The 27,167-nt window shown below is 42.8% G+C and overlaps 1 protein-coding gene across 3 annotated transcripts in view; it reads left to right on the top strand.

The window, feature by feature from the left end:
• RALGAPA2 (Ral GTPase activating protein catalytic subunit alpha 2) overlaps nucleotides 1-27,167 on the top strand; it is a 605,428-nt gene that overhangs the window by 311,690 nt on the left and 266,571 nt on the right. For all 3 annotated transcript variants that reach the window (XM_063918174.1, XM_063918175.1, XM_063918177.1), the window contains 3 exons: nucleotides 13,112-13,222; nucleotides 15,613-15,681; nucleotides 16,970-17,107. In XM_063918174.1, coding sequence (XP_063774244.1) covers nucleotides 13,112-13,222; nucleotides 15,613-15,681; nucleotides 16,970-17,107 — 318 coding nt within the window. The remainder of the gene's footprint in view (nucleotides 1-13,111; nucleotides 13,223-15,612; nucleotides 15,682-16,969; nucleotides 17,108-27,167) is intronic.

Here is a 27,167-nt window from a genome sequence, read left to right as displayed (position 1 = left end):
TTAACTGGGTTCAGATCACGAGTTGTACGGTGTGATTGGTGTGGCTGGTATGAGTCTTACCCGGGATTCAAGATCCTTCCTTATTATGTACGCTCGTCCGGGCACAGTATCTTAACTGAGGCTTGGAGGAGGGTCATAGGGGGAGGAGCCAGTGCACACCAGCTAGTCTAAAGCTTTTACTTTTTGTGCCCAGTCTCCTGCGGAGCCGCTATTTCCCATGGTCCTTACGGAGTTCCCAGCATCCACTACGGACTACGAGAAATAGAATTATCGGTAAGTAAATTCTTATTTTTCTGATGGCTCAATGTACACAGACTTTGTCTAATACACAAAGGAGGTAACTCAGAGTTGGTCGCAGCAGCTAATTTGTTAGCAGTTGGGCAAAACCTGTGCACTGCAGGTGGGGCAGATATAACATGTGCAGAGAGAGTTAGATTTGGGTAGGTTATTTTGTTTCTGTGCCGGGTTAATACTGGCTGCTTTATTTTTACACTGCAATTTAGATTTCAGTTTGAGCACACCCCACCCAAATCTAACTCTCTCTGCACATGTTATATCTGCCCCCCCTGTAGTGCACATAGTTTTGCCCAACTGCTTAATGCACAAAGTATATTGTAACATTGGCTAAAATTACCTTCAGGTTGTGTGTATGAGGTGTATATGAAACATAAATGCATTCTGTGCTTAGACTTGGGTCCCATCACCTTGATATCTCATTTTGGTATGCAATTATACCAAAATACGGAAAAATCTGATATCCAAAATACTTCTGGTCCCAAGCATTTTGGATAAGGGATACTCAACCTGTATCTGATCCGTCTCAAATGAAGTAGAGAAACAAGTAAGGTGCTTACCTGGAGCCACAGCTCCAAGGGATAAAGAGCGCATGCTAAGAATTGTAAAGGCAGCAAGAAAAGATGGGGAGGTGGATGTCATTGTCCACCTAGGGACAAATGACCTGGCAAATGCTGAACTCATGGCTGTAAAAGATGAATTTAGGAAGTTAGGGACTGCTTTGAAGCAGGTGGCAACCACTGTATCTTTTTCAGAAGTATTGCCAGTACACAGAGGGGAAGACAGAACTCATTGCATCAGAAACTTCAATGTTTGGCTAAGGACATGGTGCAATGAGGAGAGATTTGGATTTATAGGCCACAGTCACACCATCTGGCAAGATAGGAGCTTATACAAAAGTGACGGTCTGCACCCATCTTCAAGGGGAACAAGAATACTAACTGAACAGTTTGGATGCTTCATCAAGAACTATTTAAACTAACAAAGGGGGGCAGTGAACCAAACAGGAATAAAGAAATCTGCTCCCCCAACACAGAGGTATTGTTCCTACAGGCAAAGGGAATAGGAAGCATATCCACAGCAACAGAAGATAATTCAGATCAAAACCAAATAAAAATAGGCAGAGAGAAGAACATAGCTAGGAACAGAAAAACCACAAACAAAACTCTAAAAGCTATGTGTGCAAATGCTAGGAGCTTAGGAAATAAAATCCCAGAACTAACTGCAATAATGACAAGGGATGATCTAGACATTGTGGCAATTACAGAGTCATGGTACAATGAAAATCATGACTAGAACATAGCTATACCGGGATATACTTTATTTAGGAAGGACAGAATTGGAAAAATCGGAGGAGGGGTAGCAATGTATGTAAAAAATGCCATAAATACTACATTAATACAAAGTATTGAAGAAAAAACTGAGGCCCTTTGGGTGACCATAGAAACAGGGGAAAAGTTGATTATTCGTATTGGCGTGATATACAGGCCACCAGGTCAGGAAGAGGAACTTGACAAGAACCTATTGCAGGACATAACTAAAATGGCATTAAAAGGAGAGGTGATAATCATGGGAGACTTTAATCTTCCTGATGTAAACTGGGAGGTGTCTGTTGCTAGTTCCACTAGAAGTAGGAACATTTTAAATTCCCTTCAGGGAGCATCCCTCCACCAATTGGTGAGGGAGCCCACTCGGAATGACGCAATATTAGACTTAATACTTACAAATGGAGACAGATTATCGGACGTAAAAGTGGGTGAAAACCTGGGATCCAGTGATCATCAAGCAGTATGGTTCAGCATTAAGACAGAGACTGACTCGTCCCATACAAAAACAAAGGTGTTGGATTTTAGGAAGGCTGATTTTGTAGGGATGGGAAAATGTGTAAGCGATTCTTTGGCAGAGTGGAGGAACTTGGAAACAGTGCAGGAGAGGTGGAAAACATTAAAATGTGCAATATTGAAGGCAACAGACCTTTGTATCAAAACTGTTAGGAAAAACACAAGGAAAAGGAAGCCAGTGTGGTTTGCAAAAGAAGTAGCAAATATTGTGAGAGCAAAAAAGATGGCTTTTAGGAAATATAAACAGACACAAAATAATGAAGACAAAAAGATATATCTTGTTAGACAGAAGGAGACAAAGAAGGTAATCAGATGTGCAAAGGCACAAGCTGAGGAGAAAATGGCCCAGTCAGTGGGTAAAGGAGGCAAAACTTTTTTTAGGTATATAAGCGAAAGGAGAAAAACAAAAGGCGGAATTATAAAACTAAAGACGGACACTGGGAGTCTTGTTGAAGGAGACAATTTAATAGCAGATCATCTTAATGATTATTTTTGCTCAGTATTTACTACTGAAAGAGAGGGGAAGGGGCCACAGTTAAGTTGCAGGGATATTCAGGAAAATGAAACAAGTACATTTACAGAGGAGAAGGTCCTAACAGAACTCTCAAAGCTGAAAGTGGACAAATCTATGGGGCCAGATGGGATACATCCAAGGATACTAAAAGAACTTAAAGAGGTGCTGGTAGCACCATTGACAGAATTATTCAACCAGTCATTAGCTACAGGAGTAATTCCAGGGGACTGGAAAAGAGCAAACGTAGTCCCACTGCACAAAAGTGGAAGCTAGGAAGAGGCAAACAACTACAGACCAGTGAGTCTTACATCAGTAGTAGGGAAATTGATGGAAACACTCTTAAAAGAAAGAGTTGTAGATTATCTCAAATCCGGCAATTTACTGGATCCCAAATAGCATGGATTCACTGGGGGGAGATCATGTCAAACAAATCTTATTGACTTTTTTGATTGTGTGACTAAAGTGATGGATAAAGGAGGAGCCATGGATATAGCTTATCTAGACTTTAGTAAGGCTTTTGACACAGTTCCACATCGCAGACTGCTAAATAAACTTGAAAGTTTGGGATTGGATGTTAGGATTATTGAATGGATAAGATCTTGGTTGAAGGATAGAAAACAGAGAGTTGTGGTAAGTGGAGTGCATTCACAGGAGGGAAATGTTACCAGTGGAGTACCCCAGGGATCTGTACTTGGACCAGTGCTTTTTAATATCTTTATTGGTGACATTGCAAATGGCATTAAAGGGAAAGTATGCCTTTTTGCAGATGACACATAGGTATGCAACAGGGTAGACACACCAGGTGGGGTAAAACAAATGATTGAGGATCTAGGTAGACTAGAGGGATGGTCAAGAGTCTGGCAATTACAGTTTAATGCCAAAAAATGCAAAATCATGCACTTGGGTCTCAAAAATCCTAAAGCTAAATACAGTATTAATGGCACTATACTGGAAACTACTGAGGAGGAAAGGGATCTAGGAGTCACTATTTCAGATGACTTAAAGGCAGGTAAGCAATGTAACAAGGCAATGAGGAAGGCTAGTCAGATGCTTGGCTGCATTGGGAGAGGAATCAGCAGCAGAAAGAAAGAAGTAATGATGCCACTGTATAGGTCATTGGTACGGCCTCATCTAGAATACTGTATTCAGTTCTGGAGGCCATATCTTCAAAAGGATATTAATACATTAGAAACTGTACAAAGGAGGGCAACTAAAATGGTGCATGGCCTACATCACAAAACATACCCAGAAAGACTAAGAAATCTCAATATGTATAGTTTGGAGCAGAGAAGGGAAAGGGGGGACATGATAGAAACTTTCAAATATATCAAGGGTTTTAACAAAGTCCAGGAGGGAAACATTCTCCAAATGAAGAGAAGCAATAGGACACGAGGACATGCACTGAGACTGGAGGGGGGGGAGGTTCAGGGGAAATTTGCAGAAAAATTATTTCACAGAAAGGGTAGTGGACAAGTAGAATAGCCTCCCATCAGAGGTGGTAGAGGCTAAGACAGTAGAGCAATTTAAACATGCATGGGATAGACATAAGGATATCCTTACAAAGAAATAAGGATCAAATAAGGTTAGAGATAAAAATAATATAAAAAAAAAAAAAGGGGGGCAGACTAGATGGGCCAAGTGGTTCTTATCTGCCGACAAATTCTATGTTTCTATGTTTCCATATATTCATGGTTTTATATTGTAATACCTGTCTCTAATATACCATTTTTAGATGTAAAACCATGGTTTCTCTGCGAGCATGTGTACTGTTTTGTGGTTAGTGTATTTGTTAATGGTGTTACCCCTAATGTGTGTATATGTATTCAAAGTCTCCCTAATTTGAGTAATCGTGTTCAACGTACTCCCTAATTTGAGTAAATGTGTAAAATGTACCTTCTAATAAGTCTGGTATGTCTTATTATTTGTTAATATCTAGGGCACGATCCAGTTAGGTGCGAGTCTGTGAATGTGATTTTGTTTCATGAAGCTCATAGACTTCGCACGGATGCACATAGCTTATACATGCAAGATCCAATTAGAAATGACAATTTGCAGTACTTGTGGCGAGGGTGTGCAAAATGCTAGCAGGGAGATGTGCATGTCAAAGTGGGGAGACTTTTCTGGACCCAAAAAAAGTCATAAATTGGTTAGCAGAATCATATAGAAGTCTGTTAGTGGGCATAAGGAAAATACTGGAAGTTCTTAAAAGGTGTCAGATGGCTGATTTGTGATTATTATTTTTTTTTTCAAGTAACATTTAAAAAAAAAAATCACATTAATTTAGTTTAATTACATACGAATTAAGTGAACAATAATAGAAAAAAAAGATGATTTGTGTGTAATTTGAGACTGCTTGAAATGTTTAAAAAAATATGTAAAAGAATGCTAATAAGCCAGGCTTTTTCAACCAGTGTGCCGTGGCACACTAGTGTGCCGCGACCAGTTGCAAGGTGTGCCGCGGAGACAGAGCAGCTTCCTGCACCTTCAGAGTGAACTTTTGGCCCGGGCTCTTCTTAGAGGATCAGTCATGCTCCAACCGTGACCTATGCCTTGACACGGCGGTGTGATATCATAGGTCACGGATGCTGCATCTCACCACCCAGCCAGCCCACTCGCCTGCATACACATCTTCCGGTTCCTGCCTGCATACACCGCTTTCCTTGCCCACCCACATCCACACCTGCCCGACCCCGCTGCTAAGTATTCGCAACACTCCACTATGAACAACCCCCGCCACTGAGGGCCTGGGAGGAGGACAGCTGACCGGTAGGGGCTAATTGTTATTTTATTTCTCCTGTAGGGAACAATAGGATTCATGTGGGGAGAATATGGATTTATGGGGGGAATAATGTGAATAATTCATGTGGGGAGCAATAGGATTTATGTGGGGAGAAATGTGATTGATTTATGTGTGAGCAACATGATTTATGTGGGGAGCAATCTGATTGATTTATGTGGAGAGCAATAGGATTTATGTAAGGAGCAACATGATTTATGTGGGGAGCAATGTGATTGTTTTTTCTGTGTAGGCCAAGGTATGTGTGTTGTTCTTGTAACTGTGAAGGCCAATGTGTGTTTTTTTGTTTTTTTCTGTGGGGAACTGATGGTGTGCCTTGGCAATTTTAAAATATTGTTCGGTGTGCCGCGAGTAAAAAAAAGGTTGAAAATCACTGTAATAAGCAATTGGTTTTCATTGAAATTAATACTTTAAGTTTGGGGTAAATAAAAGAGTTTATTTTGGGGTTATTTGCAGCCATTTCTTTTTTAACCCCAAAGTGTAATTATGGGTCCAATTAAGGTAAATAACGTCCAAATGCCTACTTAATCATTACAGGGGGTGTCCAAGGGGCTCTGAAGCAAGTCCTGACATTTTACCTAAGTTTGCACAAAAAAGCAAATTTCCTCTGAAAAAGCAATACCATTTTGGAATTGCAGTGTGAATTTGCTGTGAAATTGACTCGCACAAGCAGACAAGTACCTAATTGGATTGTCTCCTTAATGCTATTTAATAATCAGTCCTCAAAGGATACAGGAAATTATTGCACAGTAATACAGGTTGAGTATCCCATATCCAAATATTCCGAAATACGGACTTTTTTGAGTGAGAGTGAGATAGTGAAATCTTTGTTTTCTGTGGCTCAATGTACTAAAACTTTGTTTAATACACAAAGTTATTAAAAATATTGTATTAAATGACCTTCAGGCTGTGTGTATAAGGTGTATATGAAACAAATGAATTGTGTGAATGTACACACACTTTGTTTAATGCACAAAGTTATTAAAAATATTGGCTAAAATAACCTTCAGGCTGTGTGTATAAGGTGTATAGGAAACATAAATGCATTCTGTGCTTAGACTTGGGTCCCATCGCTATGATATATCATTATGGTATGCAATTATTCCAAAATACGGAATAATCTGATATCCAAAATACCTCTGGTCCAAAGCGTTTTGGATAAGGGATACTCAACCTGTATTTGTTATTTTATTGTATAATACGTAGCTTGCCTATCGGAGCACTGTATAGTTTTTAACAGTATGATCCCCTTTGTCAGAGCTCTCCTAATGGCATTTAGCTAATCACCTTCACTATGCCTCCTGGTGCTATAATGGCACTTTGCTCCTTTCGGATGGTTTTTGTTATTAGGGCAGGCTGCAAGGCGCCTTAGGAGGTGTGGTGTCAGCACCATGTTTGCAGCACAGCCCGTCTCCCTAGACCAGGGGTATTCAACATGCGGTTCTAATGCTACTGTGACTCTACATATCCCAGCATGCCCTGTCACAGTTTTTGTTATTAGAGCATGCTGAGATGTGTAGTTTCACAGCAGCTGAAAGGCTGCATGTTAAATACCCTTGCCCTAGATCTTCAGGGGTTCTTAAGATAGGTGAACTAGATCTGCCCAGGTTATCAGGGCTCAATTATTTGAACAAAAAAACAGTGTGAGGGGGGGATTAGCACATCTCCCAGGTCTTAACCGCTAATAAAGCTCTAGAGAAAGGATTCCGAATGAAGAACAGAAATAAACTGTTACTGTTGCATGTCTCCAAATTGAGCTGCGCTGAAACCTGTGTTGTATGTGAGCAGGCTTATTGCCCACATATCTGGCCATTTGTATCAGGATCTTGTCTGGAAATCAGCAAATCAGCTTGGAGAGATGCGTACAGTACTAATTAAGTTGCCAATAACATTAAGTTATCTTTAATAACTGAAGTACCTCTTGAATGTGAGCTAGAAGTACCACAGGTTGGGAACCTGCTGTTTAAGTGATCAGATAAAACAGTCTAATCTACAGATGTGTCCTCCTCATCCATCTATCCTCAATATGCCATGCACCGTGAGATGCCTGGCGTGAGCGAGACGCCAGGTCCCGTGCAACTTGGCTAGTGTCGGGCTTCATTTCCCGAAAATGTATCTTATTTGCAACATGATGTGTCTAGGATGCAGCAGGAGGCTGTGCTGATCAATGTGATATGTGACCCTTGTATATATGTGTGCGACTGAGTCTATAAATGATGCCCAACAGCACTTGGCATGGAAAAAAGCCATGGCCCCTGCATCATAGTACTGTGTATACAGATTCAGAGACTCAGTTTCACACAGATACAAGTGTCTCATATCAAATTAATCAGCACAGTCTCCTGGTGCATTCTAGTCACATTGCATTGCTACTAAGATTCATTGCCTTTAAAATGGATGCCTGATTCTAGCAGAGTCTTATGGGACCTGGCGGGGTGAAAGGGATGGCAGCAAAGATGTATGAGGACACATCTGTAAACATGATACTGTAAATTGGGGAAATTTCAATGAAATGAAATGAAGTGGGGCAGTCCTGGGGGTTTATTTATGAATCGCTGTGTCTTGCTAGTAAAAGTGTTGCCTTTTTAAACATCTGGCATAAACACAATCCGAATCGGCGGGGTGTGCAACCTGACACTTTGTAATAAAACCCCTTAGATTTGGGTAGGGGAGTATCTTATCTTAATTGAAAATTGTAGTGAGAAGACAAAGCTGTCTGGTATTTGTTTGCTACATGCAAAAGCAGTCCATGTTTTCCATGCATGCAAAAAGCATAAATGCATTTGCACCTGTTGCATGGTAACATGGTTTGTTCTAGGAGCAAACTACTCCTTTTTCCCTCTTATTCTTAACTCTAAATCAGACCCACAGCTAGAAACGTTTAACATGTAAATATCTTGAAATATATAAAATAAATCTTACAGTATATGCATCTAATTTTGATGTTAATGTGAAAATGTTACTTCTAAAGTAGAAATTTCCTTCCATGAAATGTGCACTTAAATTCCACTGCAATATTTACTCCTCCCCTCAACCCCAAACCTCAAGATATACCTTTATGCTGATACAAGAGTTAGAGGCCACTTATTAGCCTGGAAACACGCAATGTCATGCCTCATTGTGGGAATAGATAGCATTTTGTGAACTTTAAGCTAGCAAAATGATCACTTAGACTTCACACACTACACTTATGTGTAATGGGTGTTTTTATATTTATTAGTATTTTAGTTGTGTTCTTTAGCATGACAATGTACAAACTTTAGTTTAATTTACAGTACTGTTTCATTTGTTTTGAACATGTTGATAATTTTATGTCAATTAATTCAGAACAAGCAGTAAAGCGTGAACACGCGTGTAAATGGTGACACTAAAACTATTGGAAGATCATTGTGAATGTCTAAGGTACTGATACAATGCGAATTTGTTGAGATATTGTTTCTTTTTCAGGTTGAACCATGGGTCGTACACGTGACGTGACTGAGTGGCAAAAGGAGCCATTGTTTTTGCCTGAGAGCATGGCCATAGCCTGGAGGAGGGAGCAGAGTTTGTTGGTGTTCCCTCGAAGACAGTGAGTAGTATCCATCTACAGTGAAAGAAGCTTGGACACCAAGAATCTCAGTGACAAAACAGTGGCCAAAAGGCTTGTAACAATTTGTAGAGCATGACATGCCACATCTCATGATGCCCTCCAGTGTGCCAGATCTGGGACCTTGGCACTGTTTGGCTGGGTCAGCCATTGTACTGTTGCTGGTACGTTTGGAACCGATTGGTGGTTGCTAGGCGCCCTAATTGCATGAGCTGCCAATTTTTCATGATCGACTTTTGGCCACTGTCTGCTGCTGAGATTCTTGGTGTCCATGCTTCTTCCACTGTAGATGGATACTACTCACTGTCTACGAGAGCACACCAACAAACGCCACCACCTCCTCCAGGCTATGGCCATGCTCACGACCAAAAACATTGTCTCCCTTTTGCCACTCAGTTACGTCACATGTTCGACCCTTGGTTCCACCTGAAAAAGAAACAATATCTCAACAAATTTGCAATGTATCAACACCTCAGACATTCACAATGATCTTCCAATAATTTTAGGGGTATATTCAATTAGGGTCGGATCCATTCCGACATGCATTTGTTGAAATGGATCCGACAACCCTTATTCAATCCCATCTCAGTTCGACTTTTAAAAAAGTCGAATTGAGATGAGAGCTGTGAGCGGAGGAGAGGGGGAGACCAGCGGGGACAGCCGCGGACAGACGGAGGAGAGCAGCACTACAGCAGCACTGCAGAAGGATGTCTCACAGCCGCCTGACCTCAGGGCAGTGTCCACCCAGCTCCAGGAAGCGTGACCTCACTTGCTGGAGCCGGGTGGACGCTGCCGTGAGTGGCGCGGCTGTGAGACATCCTGCTGCAGCGCTGTGCTGTAGTGCTGCTCTCCCCTGTATGCCCGCGGCTGTCCTCCATCTCCCTGTGGCTCTCCCCCCTCTCCTCCTCTAAGGTCCCTCATCTCAGTCCGACATTTTTTTATGTCGGACTGAGATGGTCGGAAACGGGGCCAAATCCTGTCGAATTTGGCCCAGTTTCCCTCAAAAGGACGTGAATCTGCAGCTATACCGCCGATTCACGTACTATTCGACAAGTCGAATTCCCAGAACCCTAACTGAATATACCCCTTCGTGTCACCATATATAAGCATGTTCATGTCCCACGTTGTTGGACTTATACCACTTGTCTTTCCACATTCCATTTTATTTTGTCCGGTGTGTTTATAATTATTAGTAAATGAGTAGTAAAGATAATTTATCCATATTAAGAGCTGGGAGGAATCCTAATCTTGTGACTTGTATGTATACTTTGACGCCTCCGTAGTACCTAAAGTAGTAAAGTAGACTCATGAATGCAAGCTGTGGCATTATTCCCACAAGATGGGATAGGAATGCAATCTATTTCTGTTTTGTTCTCTTGGTTTGAGAGAAGATTCTGCTGCATGTCTCTGTTCATCTTTGGGAAAGTGGAAATTTAAACATCATATAGACATTGTCAGATTGCAAACAAATGTGGCACAATGGAAGACACGGACATGCTATACAAATGATATCATGCACAAGGCTCTGGGACAAGTTTTATTGATATAAAGTCTTTTAGTACTGGTGTAACAAGTTTGAGTTCGATGTGGCATTGAGTCAGCGAGTGACTGGATACTTTACTGTGGGATATCATTCCACAAGTTTACTGTTTTAAGTCAACTAACGCATAGTTTCCGCTGGATAGAATCCACTCATCTTCCAATAATGTCCATAAGTGTTTGGCATTAGCTCCAGGGACATGGCACATAGGTAGCTGAGATGCTCTGAAGAGCTTCTCTGAAGATGGCAGCATTGTTTGACTGCAGACGATCTTCATGGAAAAGCTGGTTTTCAGTTGTGCTCATGAAGGGCATGACAGAAGGGCATATCACACTGTGTACATATTATTCAGTGGTCATGTTGTACGGGATTTGCTTTTATATGCTATAGCTTTTCAAACCATGACACCAGGGATTGATTGCTTACAACTTTTAACAGTTGTCTGTGGATGACCTTTCTCCAGACCTTGTGCAGACCCAAACTACTGTATGCATATTTTTCTACTCTAATCAGTAACGATATCTATCCCCGAAGACGAATGTGCAACCCTATGCACTCACAAGTTCACATCGCACAGACTGGGTCTTATCGTACACTTTGCTATCTTAAGTGTTCGTGCAGAATGGATTTGCTCAATTGCTGCTGTTCGGTCTGCAATTCCCATCTGGTATAACTTTTCTGTTTGCCACTGTCCCAGGCTTCTGACTGGGTGTCAGTTCTCATACCACATATGCACAATGCGGGTACTGTTTGCTGTCCATTCCAAGATCTTGGATAGACACTGCACCATCCTGCATGCCAATGATCTGACACCTCTCAAAGACTGACCGTTCTTATAACAGTGGTATCATCCACCTTCTAGGCCTGAGCTGTTCAAGAACAAAGTGTATTCAATACGCAAATGAACTTGAATCTTGCTTCTGTTTTTACTTAAAAATTTTCATATATGTTGTGGTGAAACTTTAATAATTTCTAAACTACCCATAAGCATTATACATACCAAATGTGGGATCCATTGGATAATGCTCGCTGTCGCTGTTTCCTTTTACATGACTACCTCTTGACTTAACGTTACACCTTACACAGTGCATGGTTGAATTATACCTCCTTTTCTATAATGTTTATCATTTAAATTATGTCAGACTACCAGGCAAAGATAAAGTTATTTACAAAATCTTCTTTTCTGTGTGTTATCGTTTGGTTGGTTAGTAGTTTGTTTTGTCTGTTTTTGTTTTCTTTCTAAAAAAAAACCTATGTGGTTCTGTTTCAGATTGTATGCTTGAAATGTGTAAACATTGTTAGGAGAGAAAGAAAAACAACTCTCATTATATACATTTCTTTGGCAGGCAAGATTAAAGGGTCCCTGAATTTGTAACAAAAGAACAGACTTGTATACGAGATTTGCTCTCAGTGCTGTAACCTGTGCTAAACAGAGCACATCCAGTTTATGCTTTGTGCGCCATGATGTTCAAGCATCATGTACTGAGGAGACTTTGTGGTTAAATGGCTAACAGCTGTGTATGTCATTGAAAAGAAGAAAGCATAATACCTTTTGTTAACATGAATGAATGGTTGCTGTGTGCATGTGTATGTATAACCTATGCATTTCATTTTCTGCACTGTATTGCTACCAGGCATTCTACTGCAGGCAGATGTAAACAGCTTTGAGCTTTCCATGTGTATTGCTCATTGCTTGCCTTACTGATAGCAGTGCTGTGTTCAGTACCACGGACAGCTACATCTCCCCGTGCTTTGAGGTCACATCACTTCCTGAAAGCTGTGAGCAGTCTAGTCCATACGCGTTCAGTCTGTCATGCTCTATGTAACACAGCAGTTAGCAGTGCGATTATTGTAAATGTAATGCAATTTTACAGTAAATGGCTTTGTTTTTATCCATTTACTGTATTTTATTTTTATTACAAAAAGTGGCAGACTAGATGGGCCAAGTGGTTCTTATCTACCGTCACATTCTATGTTACCTTTTTTTTTTTAAAGCATTATAACTGATGTAAGACACTTTCCATATTTCATAATTTACATTTTCTTCTAATCTTGAAGAAATAGGGACCAGTAATTTGAAGAATTGTAATAGTTAATCAAAACTTCTTTTAGCTCTGCTAGAGATATGTGTAAACAGCAGCTTGTTGCCTACTCTGAAAGCAGCTATCCAGCCTTTCAATGCAGGGAATTTGTTGGTCAGCCCCAAATGTTTTAATTTTTTTACAGTTTAGAAAGTGCAGTCAGTACTAATTCTTGTAATTCATTGAAAATGCCCTTCACTTATGGGGGGACATACAAATCTTTTTTTACCCAGCTACTTGTGTATCAGTCTTCCTATAATTGTCATTTTAAATATTATAAATAAGAAAAGAATGGAAATGTTTGGTTACTAATGGCCATACTGCCTTTTCTACTTCGTTACATGTGGAATAGTTTTATAAATGTTTTGTTGTTCAAGTTATTGTTACTAGTTACCTATATATTGAACTATTATACGCTGCAGGTTTAATAACATACTGTTTTTATTTTTACCTTACAGTTTTCTAACAAAAACGTTGCTCAGGTGGCCTGTGATGTTCTTCAGCTTTTAGTCTCATACTGGCGAGAACTTCAGAATCCTGAGCTGCCTTTGTCCAGAAAGATCACGGAGGTGGGTTATATGTGTATAATAGTCTATCTTGGGCATTGAGTCTATTAGATGTCACAGAGCTATAGAAAATATACTCTTAGATAGACCTCAGATCCGCCCATAGGGGTTCATTTGCTATTAGTTATATAGGGGTGGTGTAACTAACAAAATAGGGATTGCTGATTCCTATCTGGACTGCCACATGAGTATCCTAGTGCTCTTGTGCATAATGAGCTTTCTTGCTGGTTAATAAAAACCTTTTTAGATTATTTACCAACTGGGAACATACAGTTAATATTCTGAGCCTGAAGTCTTGGGGTCCACAGAACAATGAGGGAAATGGGTACATTATCTTGTTACCTAAGCATAGTGTTGGATTTGGTTGATTATGTTTGAATGTGTTTGGCATGTCCAGTATATTGTGTTATAGTATAAATTGATTCATAGTTATTGTTGACTTCGGTAATAAAATGCTATTGAGGAAATAAGACTCATCCATTCCAAAATCAGTGAGTAAACCAGATTAACCACCCAGTTTTTTAAGGGGCGACTCTGGTTATCTCCCCCGGAAGGTCAGCCTGCATCCACATTTTCAGGGCTATGGCTCCAACATCAAATGTGCATAGAGGAAAGAGCGATGTCCATTTATTTGCTATATTAGCGCTGCTCCATTCATTTTACCATCTATTTTTCCCCAGTGTTCTACTTGTTCCAATCTCATTTAGGTCTAAATTAAGTGGGGAAGCTTAAGGATTTTCTTTCGTTTAATATCATTGGTCTCTAAAATAGCTTTTTCTTCCCAATGTGTGTGACTGGAATGTGTAGTAGGTTTCCCATTGAATGTTTAAGGTGATGTTTGCTGTCCACCGCGTCCAAGGAATGTAGCGGACGTATCTTTACTGGGAGAAACAAAACTCCAGGACACCATGCTAAACAACCCCAAAAATAACACTGCTTTACCTCTTGAATTTAATTTAAATAATCTAATTTCAAATGAATCCTTATTTTTGGATGTAGGGCTGGCCCACATTCAGCAAAGCACTCCTAGGCTCGCCTCAGTCATCCCATCAGACGAGGCAAAGCTTTGCACAGCACTGATGACACGATCCTGACCTGCACATCCAAAGTAATGGGTGCATTTGCATGAATATAAGCACATCTTCACCAAATGGAGTTTAGGCTGCAATTCCTTACATTTGTGCTGTGGCCCTACTGTATACAGTCTATAGGAGGAGGCTTTACATTAGCAAGCCTCTATTAATCTATTGCGCTATATAACGAGCTAACCTGATTACATATTCCAGTGACATTGGGATGCCGATCCCATCTCTCATTGAGTGCCAGGAGACGGATTTAATTTCCTAAATCTGAAATGACTAAATTAGGCCTTTATTGAAACCTATTACTGCAGTTGGCTAAAGATCGCATGCACAGGTTGTCAGTAGCCATCTATCATTACCTTTGAATCACTTTACAGCTGTACCATTAATATTAATAACTGTTGTAGGGCCGTACACACTGTGCTATCCAGCCAAGTGCCTGATATTGCATGGGATATGGCAGCATGCATGGCTTCCAGTAGACTCCAACTAATATGACAACAAGTGACATTACAACTAACTTGTTATTATGCAGGTCTCTGAAACACCAAAACTACTGTTCAATAAAAGTATAAACCTTTAGTAAAAAAATATAAACCAGTAAGTGATGACATAATGCTTTTAGTTTAGTGCCTTGGGTCATACTGGAGAAAATCTCTATATAAATAACCAATTTTCAGTACTAACATATACACATGATGCACGGTTTATGATATTTTTAAACAAAATAAGATGGCTCCAATCAGGGCCTGCTTTATTTTTTCTTCATGGTGCAATGTTAAGCAAATATTTAATTATTTGAGGCTTAATCCGCCCTAGCCTTTATCATCTATTATATACAGGTTGAGTATCCCATATCTAAATATTCCGAAATACGGAATATTCCGAAATACGGACTTTTTTGAGTGAGAGTGAAATAGTGAAACCTTTGTTTTTTGATGGCTCAATGTACACAACCTTTGTTTAATACACAAAGTTATTAAAAATATTGTATTAAATGACCTTTAGGCTGTGTGTATAAGGTGTATATGAAACATAAATGAATTGTGTGAATGTAGACACACTTTGTTTAATGCACAAAGTTATAAAAAATATTGGCTAAAATGACCTTCAGGCTGTGTGTATAAGGTGTATATGAAACATAAATGCATTCTGTGCTTAGATTTAGGTCCCATTGCCATGATATCTCATTATGGTATGCAATTATTCCAAAATACGGAAAAATCCGATATCCAAAAAACCTCTGGTCCCAAGCATTTTGGATAAGGGATACTCAACCTGTATTATATACCTTTATTTTCTTCCTCTTAGATTCTGGTTGCAACTATTTCATTCCTCCTCCCAAGTGCAGAAAATTCTTCAGTGGAGACCGATAAAAAGGTAATTCTTCTGTATGTCAAGCCATTTCTGACAATACGTTAAATAAACAAAGAGGGCTCACGAACAATTTATATTGATGGGATTAGTTTACCAACACTTACCTTTTGAACTAGGAAAGTGTAACACACAAATGAAATCACTACAGTATATGTAAAATATCCTGTAAGAGTTATACAGTATTTGGGTAGTAGTGATGTCACTGCTATATATATATGTACATGTGGTAGGGAATATAGACTGTAAGCTCAGCTGGGGTAGGGACTAATGTAAATGGCCAAATATCTGGAAACTGCTGCGGAATATATAGAACTGTTAAATGATCACTTGTTTTCAGAATGTTTAATGTTGGAATTCATAGCTGAAAGCAAGGATAAATCACAGTTGTGATATAAGGCTTCCCTAATGCAAGCAATTATATTTCAAAGAGAAGGAGGTGTATTAAAAAGAATAATGTACACCAACAATAAAATGTAAAGAGCTTAAACCATCCATTTGTACCATGATATCTGCAAGATGAGTCCTTCCTACAGATTGTGTGTGTGTATATAAATATGTATGTATGTATGTGTTTGTTTGTTTGTTTGTGTATGTACGTGTATATATATATATATATATATATATCAATTTGTAATGCTACATATATATTGTTTGTTGATGGTACAACATAGAAATTCAAAATATTCGGAATATAGAAAGTGAAATGCAAAGTTGGAAAGGCTAAAGGATTGACTGTTAACGCTGGAGGTAGGGGTATTATTTTCTGATGACCATATTAAGGACAGAATTCTCTTGTCCTATAGACACATTATGTACAGTTATAAAATGAACTACTACAACCCAATTGCTGGTAATATCAAAACATCTACTATAATAATAACTTAAAGTAACTACAAAAGTATGTATTAATCCACCAGAGGAAGCAGCCAATACCCAAAGGTTCATTAAGGTCTTTTGGACCAGAGTGTGCGGTCTATGAATCCACTGGCACACAATAATATGGTATTTAAAAGTTGCCAAGCTATGTGGTTTCCAAAAGTGTCTTGCGACTGGCTGATCGGTGTGTCCGCGATGACTGCCCTGACGGCGGAACGGTGCAGAACAATGCGCTGTTGTCCTTCTATTTCAGTTTTGCTGATTTAATACCACACATTTTGAGGTGCAAATTAATCCAGTGTGTTATCTTTCAATTTCTCGCCTTGATAATGATACTCCCCTTTAGTTAATCTTTCTGTTGCTGTGTAATAAAATATATATATGTAAAAATGTAATTATTTTTATTATTTTTCAGTTTATAGTGTCTCTGTTGCTGTGCCTGCTGGACTGGTGCATGGCTCTTCCTCTGCAAACATTGCTAGAACATATATCCACATTTCCCCTTGATGAGACACATACACCAAAACCTACCCTGCTTGACTACATTTACAGGGTATGTAAGTTGTTTATTTGCCTTTTTGTGCCACGGTGAAGACAGCGACAGTGTCTATACATAGCCAGAGTATTCTAGCTACACCTCTTTCGTTGTGCAGGTCAGATGGAGAGTTTCATAATTACTTGTTTGGTGAAATGCTTTTGTAACTGAAAAAGCTGTAGTTACTTTGTCTACCAGTTTTTTTTTTTTTTAAGAAGCTTACTAGTTCATTTATTTTCCTATTATGGGGGGTATTCAATTGAAGTCACAAACTGCCGTCTTGTAAGAAAGACGGCAGTTTCTGCCTGTTTTAGGTTGGAAGGGGTTTCGACCTATTCAATCCTGACCCCTGTCGGAAAACACCACGTGTATTGTTGGAAGCACGGCCAAATCCGACAGGTTTTAGCCCCATTTCCGACAGTGTCAATCTGACTTTAAAAAAAGTCGGATTGGCATTGTTGGGAACAGGTCAGAACTGTCGGGTTTGGCCGGGCATTGAATACTCACGTCGGATCCTTTCCGTCAGAAAGGATCCGACATGAATTGAATGCTCCCCTCTGTGAATGTGTAGCATCTTTTATCAGCATGATGACCATTTGTTATCATACATTTCTCAATTGTCCTAGAGGATGCTGGGGTCCCATCAAGAACCATGGGGTATCGACGGGATCCGCAGGAGACATGGGCACTTTAAGACTTTGAATGGGTGTGAACTGGCTCCTCCCTCTATGCCCCTCCTCCATACTCCAGTTTAGAATCTGTGCCCAGGCAGACTGGATGCACTCTGAGGAGCTCTACTGAGTTTCTCTGAAAAGACTTATGTAAGGTTTTTTATTTTCAGGGAGAACTGCAGGCAACAGTCTCCCTGCTTCGTGGGACTTAGGGGAGAGAAGTCAGACCTACTTCTGTGAGTTTCAAGGCTCTGCTTCTTTGGCTACAGGACACCATTAGCTCCTGAGGGTCTGTTCGCTAGGTACGCCTAGATGCTCGTTCCCAGAGCCCGCCGTCACCCCCCTTGCAGAGCCAGAAGACAGGTGAGTAGAAGAAGAAAAGAAGACTTCAGTGACGGCTTATGAGGTACCGCACAGCGATCGCACGCTGTGCGCCATGCTCCCACACACAGCAGCACTATACAACAGCACTATAGGGCGCGGGGGGGAGGGAGGGGGGGGGGGGAGATGGTTGGGTGCGCCCTGGGCAGCATATAAACCACAAAAATAAGACTGGCAAGAGGGGACTGTCCTAACCCCCGCCAGTATAAAGACTTAGTTGAAAAAAGCGGGACTGAAGCTTGCCATTGTGGGGGCGGGCTTAGTCCTCAGCTCACACAGCTCAGCGCCATTTTCTATGCAAACACGCTGGTCCTTCCTCACACTTCTGAATAAATATCAGGGTGCAAAACGGGGGGGGGGGGGGGGCGCACAGCAATAAATCTATATATATATATATATATATATATACATATATATGTAATAATGTAATATAAAAGCGCTGCAGGTCTGGGGCATTCCTTAGTGTTTCAGAACCGGTGATTAGGCGCTGGGTTGTGGGCTGGCAATCTTCCTCTGTGTCTCTCTGACAGACTTTACTGTGGCATGTCTGAGGCTGAGTGCTCCTCCCACAAACGGCTGTGGGAGTGACCCTGTCGGCACCGCTGGCTCCTGATGGTACTTGGTACATGTGTGTCGACACGTCGGTGGCTGAATGTTTTTCCCAAGAGAAAACAATATTAGGGACACAGACGTGTGTGGGTGGCCATGTAGGCACCACCAATATCTGACTGGGTAAAAAAAATGTGTATATATATATATATATATATATATATATATACTGTGTATATATATATATATATATACTGTATATATATATATATATAGTTAGTAAGGTTGAATAACTTCGTGTCCCCAACACAGACGTAGAAATATCTATGGAGGATGTCATGTTCATAGCTATATTTCCCTCAGACCCCTCGGGGTCGCAAAAATTTTATTTTGCCCAGTTACTACTCCCTGATATTGACACGAATACTGTTTCCTATGTAGACCATAATGTTTCCTGATTAGATCCGCAAAAAAAAAAAAAAAGAGCATTCAGTACATGAGTAGTACACATGGAAGACGTCACTGAGGACTCTGGCTGTTCCTGACAGAAGGGTCTATGTGTGGATATGTGTGTATATGTGTATATATATATATATATATATATATATATAAATATATATATATATATATATATATTTCTCTGACGTCCTAGTGGATGCTGGGGACTCCGTCAGGACCATGGGGAATAGCGGCTCCGCAGGAGACAGGGCACAAAATTTAAAAGTTTGACCACTAGGTGGTGTGTACTGGCTCCTCCCCCTATGACCCTCCTCCAAGCCTCAGTTAGGTTTTTGTGCCCGTCCGAGCAGGGTGCAATCTAGGTGGCTCTCATAAAGAGCTGCTTAGAGTAAAAGTTTTGATAGTTTTATTATTTTCAGTGAGTCCTGCTGGCAACAGGCTCACTGCAACGAGGGACCTAGGGGAGAAGAAGTGAACTCACCTGGACGATCACAGGTACAGCCTGGATGGGTCACCGGAGCCGCGCCGCCGACCCCCTTGCAGATGCCGAAGTAAGAAGAGGTCCAGAAACCGGCGGCTGAAGGCTTTTCAGTCTTCATGAGGTAGCGCACAGCACTGCAGCTGTGCGCCATTGCGCTCAGGCACACTTCACACCGGCGGTCACTGAGGGTGCAGGGCGCTGGGGGGGGCGCCCTGGGCAGCAATGTTAATACCTTTCTGGCTAAAAAGAATACATCACATATAGTCCATGAGGCTATATGGATGTATTTCACCCCTGCCAGGTCTCTGAAAAACCGGGAGAAGAGCCCGCCGGAATAGGGGGCGGGGCCTATCTCCTCAGCACACAGCGCCATTTTCCTACACAGCTCCGCTGCTAGGAAGGCTCCCAGGCTCTCCCCTGCACTGCACTACAGAAACAGGGTAAAAAACAGAGGGGGGGGGGCATTTTTTGGCGATATTATATATATTTAAGCAGCTATAAGGAAACAACACTTATATAAGGTTGTTCCTATATAATTATAGCGCTTTGGTGTGTGCTGGCAAACTCTCCCTCTGTCTCCCCAAAGGGCTAGTGGGGTCCTGTCACCCCCTAGGGAGTCGACACCGGAATGGATGGCTTTGTTTATGGAATTACGTGATAATGTCAGCACGCTGCAAAAGTCGGTTGACGACATGAGACGACCGGCAAACCAGTTAGTACCTGTACAGGCGTCTCAAACACCGTCAGGGGCTGTAAAACGCCCTTTGCCTCAGTCGGTCGACACAGACCCAGACACGGACACCGAATCTAGTGTCGACGGTGAAGAAACGAACGTATTTTCCAGTAGGGCCACACGTTATATGATCACGGCAATGAAGGAGGCTTTGCATATCTCTGATACTGCAAGTACCACAAAAAGGGGTATTATGTGGGGTCTGAAAAAACTACCTGTAGTTTTTCCTGAATCAGAGGAATTGAATGACGTGTGTGATGAAGCGTGGGTTACCCCTGATAAAAAACTGCTAATTTCAAAGAAGTTATTGGCGTTATACCCTTTCCCGCCAGAGGTTAGGGCGCGCTGGGAAACACCCCCTAGGGTGGACAAGGCGCTCACACGTTTATCCAAACAAGTGGCGTTACCGTCTCCTAATACGGCCGCCCTCAAGGATCCAGCTGATAGGAGGCTGGAAAATACTCTAAAAAGTATATACACACATACTGGTGTTATACTGCGACCAGCAATCGCCTCAGCCTGGATGTGCAGTGCTGGGGTGGCTTTGTCGGATTCCCTGACTGAAAATATTGATACCCTGGATAGGGACAGTATTTTATTGACTATAGAGCAATTAAAGGATGCATTCCTTTATATGCGAGATGCACAGAGGGATATCTGCACTCTGGCATCAAGAGTAAGTGCGATGTCCATATCTGCCAGAAGAAGTCTATGGACACGACAGTGGTCAGGCGATGCGGATTCCAAACGGCATATGGAAGTATTGCCGTATAAAGGGGAGGAATTATTTGGGGTCGGTCTATCGGATTTGGTAGCCACGGCAACAGCCGGGAAGTCCACCTTTTTACCTCAAGTCCCCTCCCAGCAGAAAAAGACGCAGTCTTTTCAGCCGCAGTCCTTTCGTTCCTATAAGAACAAGCGAGCAAAAGGACATTCATATTTGCCCCGAGGCAAAGGAAAGGGTAAGAGACTGCAGCAAGCAGCCCCTTCCCAGGAGCAGAAGTCCTCCCCGGCTTCTGCAAAGGCCTCAGCATGACGCTGGGACCTTACAAGCGGACTCAGGGGCGGTGGGGGGTCGCCTCAAGAATTTCAGCGCACAGTGGGCTCACTCGCAGGTGGACCCCTGGATCCTGCAGGTAGTATCTCAGGGTTACAGGTTGGAATTCGAGAAGTCTCCCCCTCGCCGGTTCCTAAAATCTGCTTTGCCAACGTCTCCCTCAGACAGGGCGACGGTATTGGAAGCCATTCACAAGCTGTATTCTCAGCAGGTGATAATCAAGGTACCCCTTCTACAACAGGGAAAGGGGTATTACTCCACGCTATTTGTGGTACCGAAGCCGGACGGCTCGGTAAGACCTATTCTAAATCTGAAATCTCTGAACCTGTACATACAAAAATTCAAGTTCAAGATGGAGTCACTCAGAGCAGTGATAGCGAATCTGGAAGAAGGGGATTTTATGGTGTCCTTGGACATCAAGGATGCTTACCTTCATGTCCCAATTTGCCCTTCACACCAAGGGTACCTCAGGTTCGTGGTACAAAACTGTCATTATCAGTTTCAGACGCTGCCGTTTGGATTGTCCACGGCACCCAGAGTCTTTACCAAGGTAATCGCCGAAATGATGATCCTTCTTCTAAGAGAAGGCGTATTAATTATCCCTTACTTGGACGATCTCCTGATAAGGGCAAGATCCAGAGAACAGCTGGAGGTCGGAGTAGCACTAACTCAAGTAGTGCTCCAACAGCACGGGTGGATTCTGAATTTTCCAAAATCCCAACTGATCCCGACGACACGTCTGCTGTTCCTAGGGATGATTCTGGACACTGTTCAGAAAAAGGTATTTCTTCCGGAGGAGAAAGCCAGGGAGTTATCCGAACTCGTCAGGAACCTCCTAAAACCAGGGACAGTGTCTGTGCATCAATGCACAAGAGTCCTGGGAAAAATGGTGGCTTCTTACGAAGCGATTCCATTCGGCAGATTCCATGCACAAATTTTTCAGTGGGATCTGCTAGACAAATGGTACGGATCGCATCTGCAGATGCATCAGCGGATAAAATTGTCGACAAGGACAAGGGTCTCTCTGCTATGGTGGTTGCAGAGTGCTCATCTGTTAGAGGGCCGCAGATTCGGCATACAGAACTGGGTCCTAGTGACCACGGATGCCAGCCTGAGAGGCTGGGGAGCGGTCACACAAGGAAGAAACTTCCAGGGTGTGTGGTCAAGCCTGGAAACGTCTCTTCACATAAATATACTGGAACTAAGAGCAATCTACAATGCTCTAAGCCTGGCAAAACCTCTGCTTCAGGGTCAGCCGGTGTTGATCCAGTCGGACAACATCACGGCAGTCGCCCACGTAAACAGACAGGGCGGCACAAGAAGCAGGAGGGCAATGGCAGAAGCTGCAAGGATTCTTCGCTGGGCGGAAAATCATGTGATAGCACTGTCAGCAGTGTTCACCACATGATTGTAGTCCATTGGGAAAGACCAATGGTGGACATGATGGCGTCCCGCCTCAACAAAAAACTGGACAGGTATTGCGCCAGGTCAAGAGACCCTCAGGCAATAGCTGTGGACGCTCTGGTAACACCATGGGTGTACCAGTCAGTGTATGTGTTCCCTCCTCTGCCTCTCATACCCAAGGTACTGAGAATTATACGGCAAAGGGGAGTAAGAACGATACTAGTGGCTCCGGACTGGCCAAGAAGGACTTGGTACCCGGAACTTCAGGAGATGCTCACGGAAGATCCGTGGCCTCTACCTCTAAGAAGGGATCTGCTTCAGCAGAGACCGTGTCTATTCCAAGACTTACCGCGGCTGCGTTTGACGGCATGGCGGTTGAACGCCGGATCCTAAGGGAAAAAGGCATTCCGGAAGAGGTCATCCCTACCCTGGTCAAAGCCAGGAAGGAGGTGACTGCACAACATTATCACCGCATTTGGAGAAAATATGTTGCATGGTGTGAGGCCAGGAAGGCCCCGACAGAGGAATTTCAACTGGGTCGATTCCTACATTTCCTGCAAACAGGATTATCTATGGGCCTCAAATTAGGGTCCATTAAGGTTCAAATTTCGGCCCTGTCGATTTTCTTCCAGAAAGAATTGGCTTCAGTTCCTGAAGTCCAGACTTTTGTAAAAGGAGTACTACATATACAGCCCCCGGTTGTGCCCCCAGTGGCACCGTGGGATCTCAATGTAGTTTTGGATTTTCTCAAATCCCATTGGTTTGAGCCACTCAAATCGGTAGATTTGAAATATCTTACATGGAAAGTAACCATGCTACTGGCCCTGGCTTCAGCCAGGAGAGTGTCGGAATTGGCGGCTTTATCGTATAAAAGCCCATATCTAATTTTTCCATTCGGACAGGGCAGAATTGAGGACGCGTCCTCATTTTCTGCCTAAGGTGGTATCAGCGTTTCACCTGAACCAGCCTATTGTGGTGCCTGCGGCTACTAGCGATTTGGAGGATTCCAAGTTGCTGGACGTTGTCAGAGCATTGAAAATATATATTTCAAGGACGGCTGGAGTCAGAAAATCTGACTCGCTGTTTATACTGTATGCACCCAACAAGCTGGGTGCTCCTGCTTCTAAGCAGACGATTGCTCGTTGGATTTGTAGCACAATTCAACTGGCACATTCTGTGGCAGGCCTGCCACAGCCTAAATCTGTCAATGCCCACTCCACAAGGAAGGTGGGCTCATCTTGGGCGGCTGCCCGAGGGGTCTCGGCATTACAACTCTGCCGAGCAGCTACGTGGTCAGGGGAGAACACGTTTGTAAAATTCTACAAATTTGATACCCTGGCTAAGGAGGACCTGGAGTTCTCTCATTCGGTGCTGCAGAGTCATCCGCACTCTCCCGCCCGTTTGGGAGCTTTGGTATAATCCCCATGGTCCTGACGGAGTCCCCAGCATCCACTAGGACGTCAGAGAAAATAAGAATTTACTCACCGGTAATTCTATTTCTCGTAGTCCGTAGTGGATGCTGGGCGCCCATCCCAAGTGCGGATTGTCTGCAATACTTGTACATAGTTATTGTTACAAAAAAATCGGGTTGTTTATTGTTGTGAGCCATCTTTTCAGAGGCTCCTACGTTATCATACTGTTAACTGGGTTCAGATCACAAGTTGTACGGTGTGATTGGTGTGGCTGGTATGAGTCTTACCCGGGATTCAAAATCCTTCCTTATTGTGGACGCTCGTCCGGGCACAGTATCCTAACTGAGGCTTGGAGGAGGGTCATAGGGGGAGGAGCCAGTACACACCACCTAGTGGTCAAACTTTTAAATTTTGTGCCCTGTCTCCTGCGGAGCCGCTATTCCCCATGGTCCTGACGGAGTCCCCAGCATCCACTACGGACTACGAGAAATAGAATTACCGGTGAGTAAATTCTTATTATATAATTGTGTATGTATATATAAAGTTAGAATGAAAGCTGAGGTATCGTTACTCCTTCTCATGTGCTGAGAGCTCTGTGTGAGAAAGTCTGGGTCAGCCCTGACAATATGGTTTCAAATCCTCATGAAGATTCTGATTGTTTATTTTTTTTCCCGCCGCGGACAGAATAAAGTGTGAGTCGCCCCCTGTTCTGCACGGGGCCCTGTCACAAATACAGTGGATCGTATGCAGGAAGCTACGTTATATTCTAGTTATGTGTCCACGACTACGTTAGTTAGTCCTGCCATTACATGCGCATGGGAGAGTAGTAGTATTAAAATATGGTCGGGTACCTTGTCATCCGATGTAGATACCCTGGGGAGAGATGGGATACTCCTTATGTTGGGTCATATCAAGGACACTGCAGCATACTTTCGTGCGACTGCAAGGGATATAGGACTCTTGGGTTCACGGGCCAATTCCATGGCGGTCTTGGCTAGGAGGGCGTTGTGGATTCACCAATGCAATGCTGATGCTGACTCCGAGAAGAAGGGGAGTCTCTTCCCTATGAAGGTGAAGCCTGGTTTGGTGACGGCCTAGTTAATTTTGATCTCGACAGCTGCCGCTGGTAAGTCCGCCTTCTTGCCCTATGTTCCCTCACTACGGATGATGACACATCATTGTCGGATGCATTCATTTCGGCCCAATAGATACAGATTCCTCTTTCTTTGCAGGTATAGGAAGGATAAAAGGGAAGAGGTCCGCAACCTCTTCAAGATCACAGGAGAAGAGATCATCCTCTGTTTTCTGCCACATCCACCGCATGACGCTGGGACTCTCTTGCGGGAGCCCACACTGGTGGGGCCACGTCTAAAACTCTTCAGTCAGTCTTGGAACGGGCCTGGACCCGGGAGTTTTTACGAATAGTGTCCCAAGGGTACATACTGGAGTTTCCAGACGTTTCCCCTCACCAATTTTTCAAATTACCGATTCTCCTCTGGACGAGGAGGTAGTATGCGACGCAATACAAAGGTTGTATCAGGATCAGATCATTGGCCTGGTTTCCCCTGTCACAACAGGGAGAAGGCTTTTATTCAAGCCTCTTCGTGGTCCCGAAGCCAGACGGCTCGGTCAGACCAATCCTAAATCTGAAATCCATCAATTTCTACTTAAAGAAATTCAAATCCAAGATGGAATCTCTCAGGGCAGTGTTTTCCAATCTGGAAAAAGGAGTTTTTTTTCATGGTCTCAGTAGACATAACGGAGGCCTAATTACATTTTTCTCCTCATTAGGCTTACCTGAGGTTTGGTATTCAGGGTTGTCATTACCAATTTCAGACGTTGCCGTTTGGTCTGTCCACGGCTCCAAGGATTTTCACCAGGGTGATGGCGGTAATGATGGTTCTCCGTCGCTAGTAAGGAGTCACAATTTTCCCGTACTGGGTCAGTCTCCTGATAACGGCGAGGTCAAGGAACCAGTTGGTGCAAAACATTGCACTCTCCCTGACAGTTCTTCAACAACATGGTTGGCTCCTGAACTTGCCGGAATCACTGTTGGTCCCATCGACGCCGTTGTCGGTTTTGGGAATAATACTAGACACAGAACTACAGAGTTTTTTCTTCCAGGGGAAAAGGCTCTGGAGATCCAGAGTCTGGTCAAACAAATTCCGAGACCAGCAAGAGTGTCAATTCATCAATACATTCGGTTGCTGGAAAAGATAGTTGCGGCCAACGAGGTCACTCAGTTTGGCAGGTTCCATGCCAGAGTGTTCCAGTGGGGCCTGTTGGACAAGTGGTCCGGTTCCCACCAACACATACACCGGAGGATAATCCTGTCTTCCAAGACCAGTGGACAACTGAGAAGCAGACTTCCTCAGCAGACACGATCTCCATCCAGGAGAGGGGAGACCTCCACCAAGTAGTCTTCGAAGAGGTGACATGTCGTTGGGATTTCCTCAAGTAGGAATGATGGCATCTCGTCTCAACAAGAAGCTTCAGAGTTCCAGGTCAAGGGACCCTCAAACAGGAACAGTGAATGCACTGGTGACACCGTGGGTGTTTTCAGTCGGTATATGTATTCCCTACGGTTTCTCTCATTCCAAAAGTTCTGGGATCATAAAAAGGAAATTCGAGCGAACCTCATGGTCCCAGACTGGCCAAGAAGAGCTTGGTATCCAGATCTCAGGAATTACTCATAGGAGATCCCTGGCTTCTTCCTTTGCGCGAGGACCTGTTGCGGCAGGGGCCGTGCGTGTATTAGGTCTTACCGCGGCTATGACGACATGGCGGTTGACCGCCAAATCCTAGTCCGTACGGGTATTCCCATGGAATTAGTTCTCCACACTTATTCGGGCTAGAAAACGGGTAACGTCTAGACATTACTACCGTATTTGGAGAAAATACGTTTCTTGGTGTGAATCCAAGAAGACTCCT

This window comes from Pseudophryne corroboree, chromosome 4 (assembly GCF_028390025.1).
Source record: "Pseudophryne corroboree isolate aPseCor3 chromosome 4, aPseCor3.hap2, whole genome shotgun sequence".
Lineage (NCBI taxonomy): Eukaryota > Metazoa > Chordata > Amphibia > Anura > Myobatrachidae > Pseudophryne > Pseudophryne corroboree.
The sequence above is the reverse complement of the archived record's forward strand: the minus strand, read 5'-3'. Positions and strand labels throughout refer to the sequence as shown.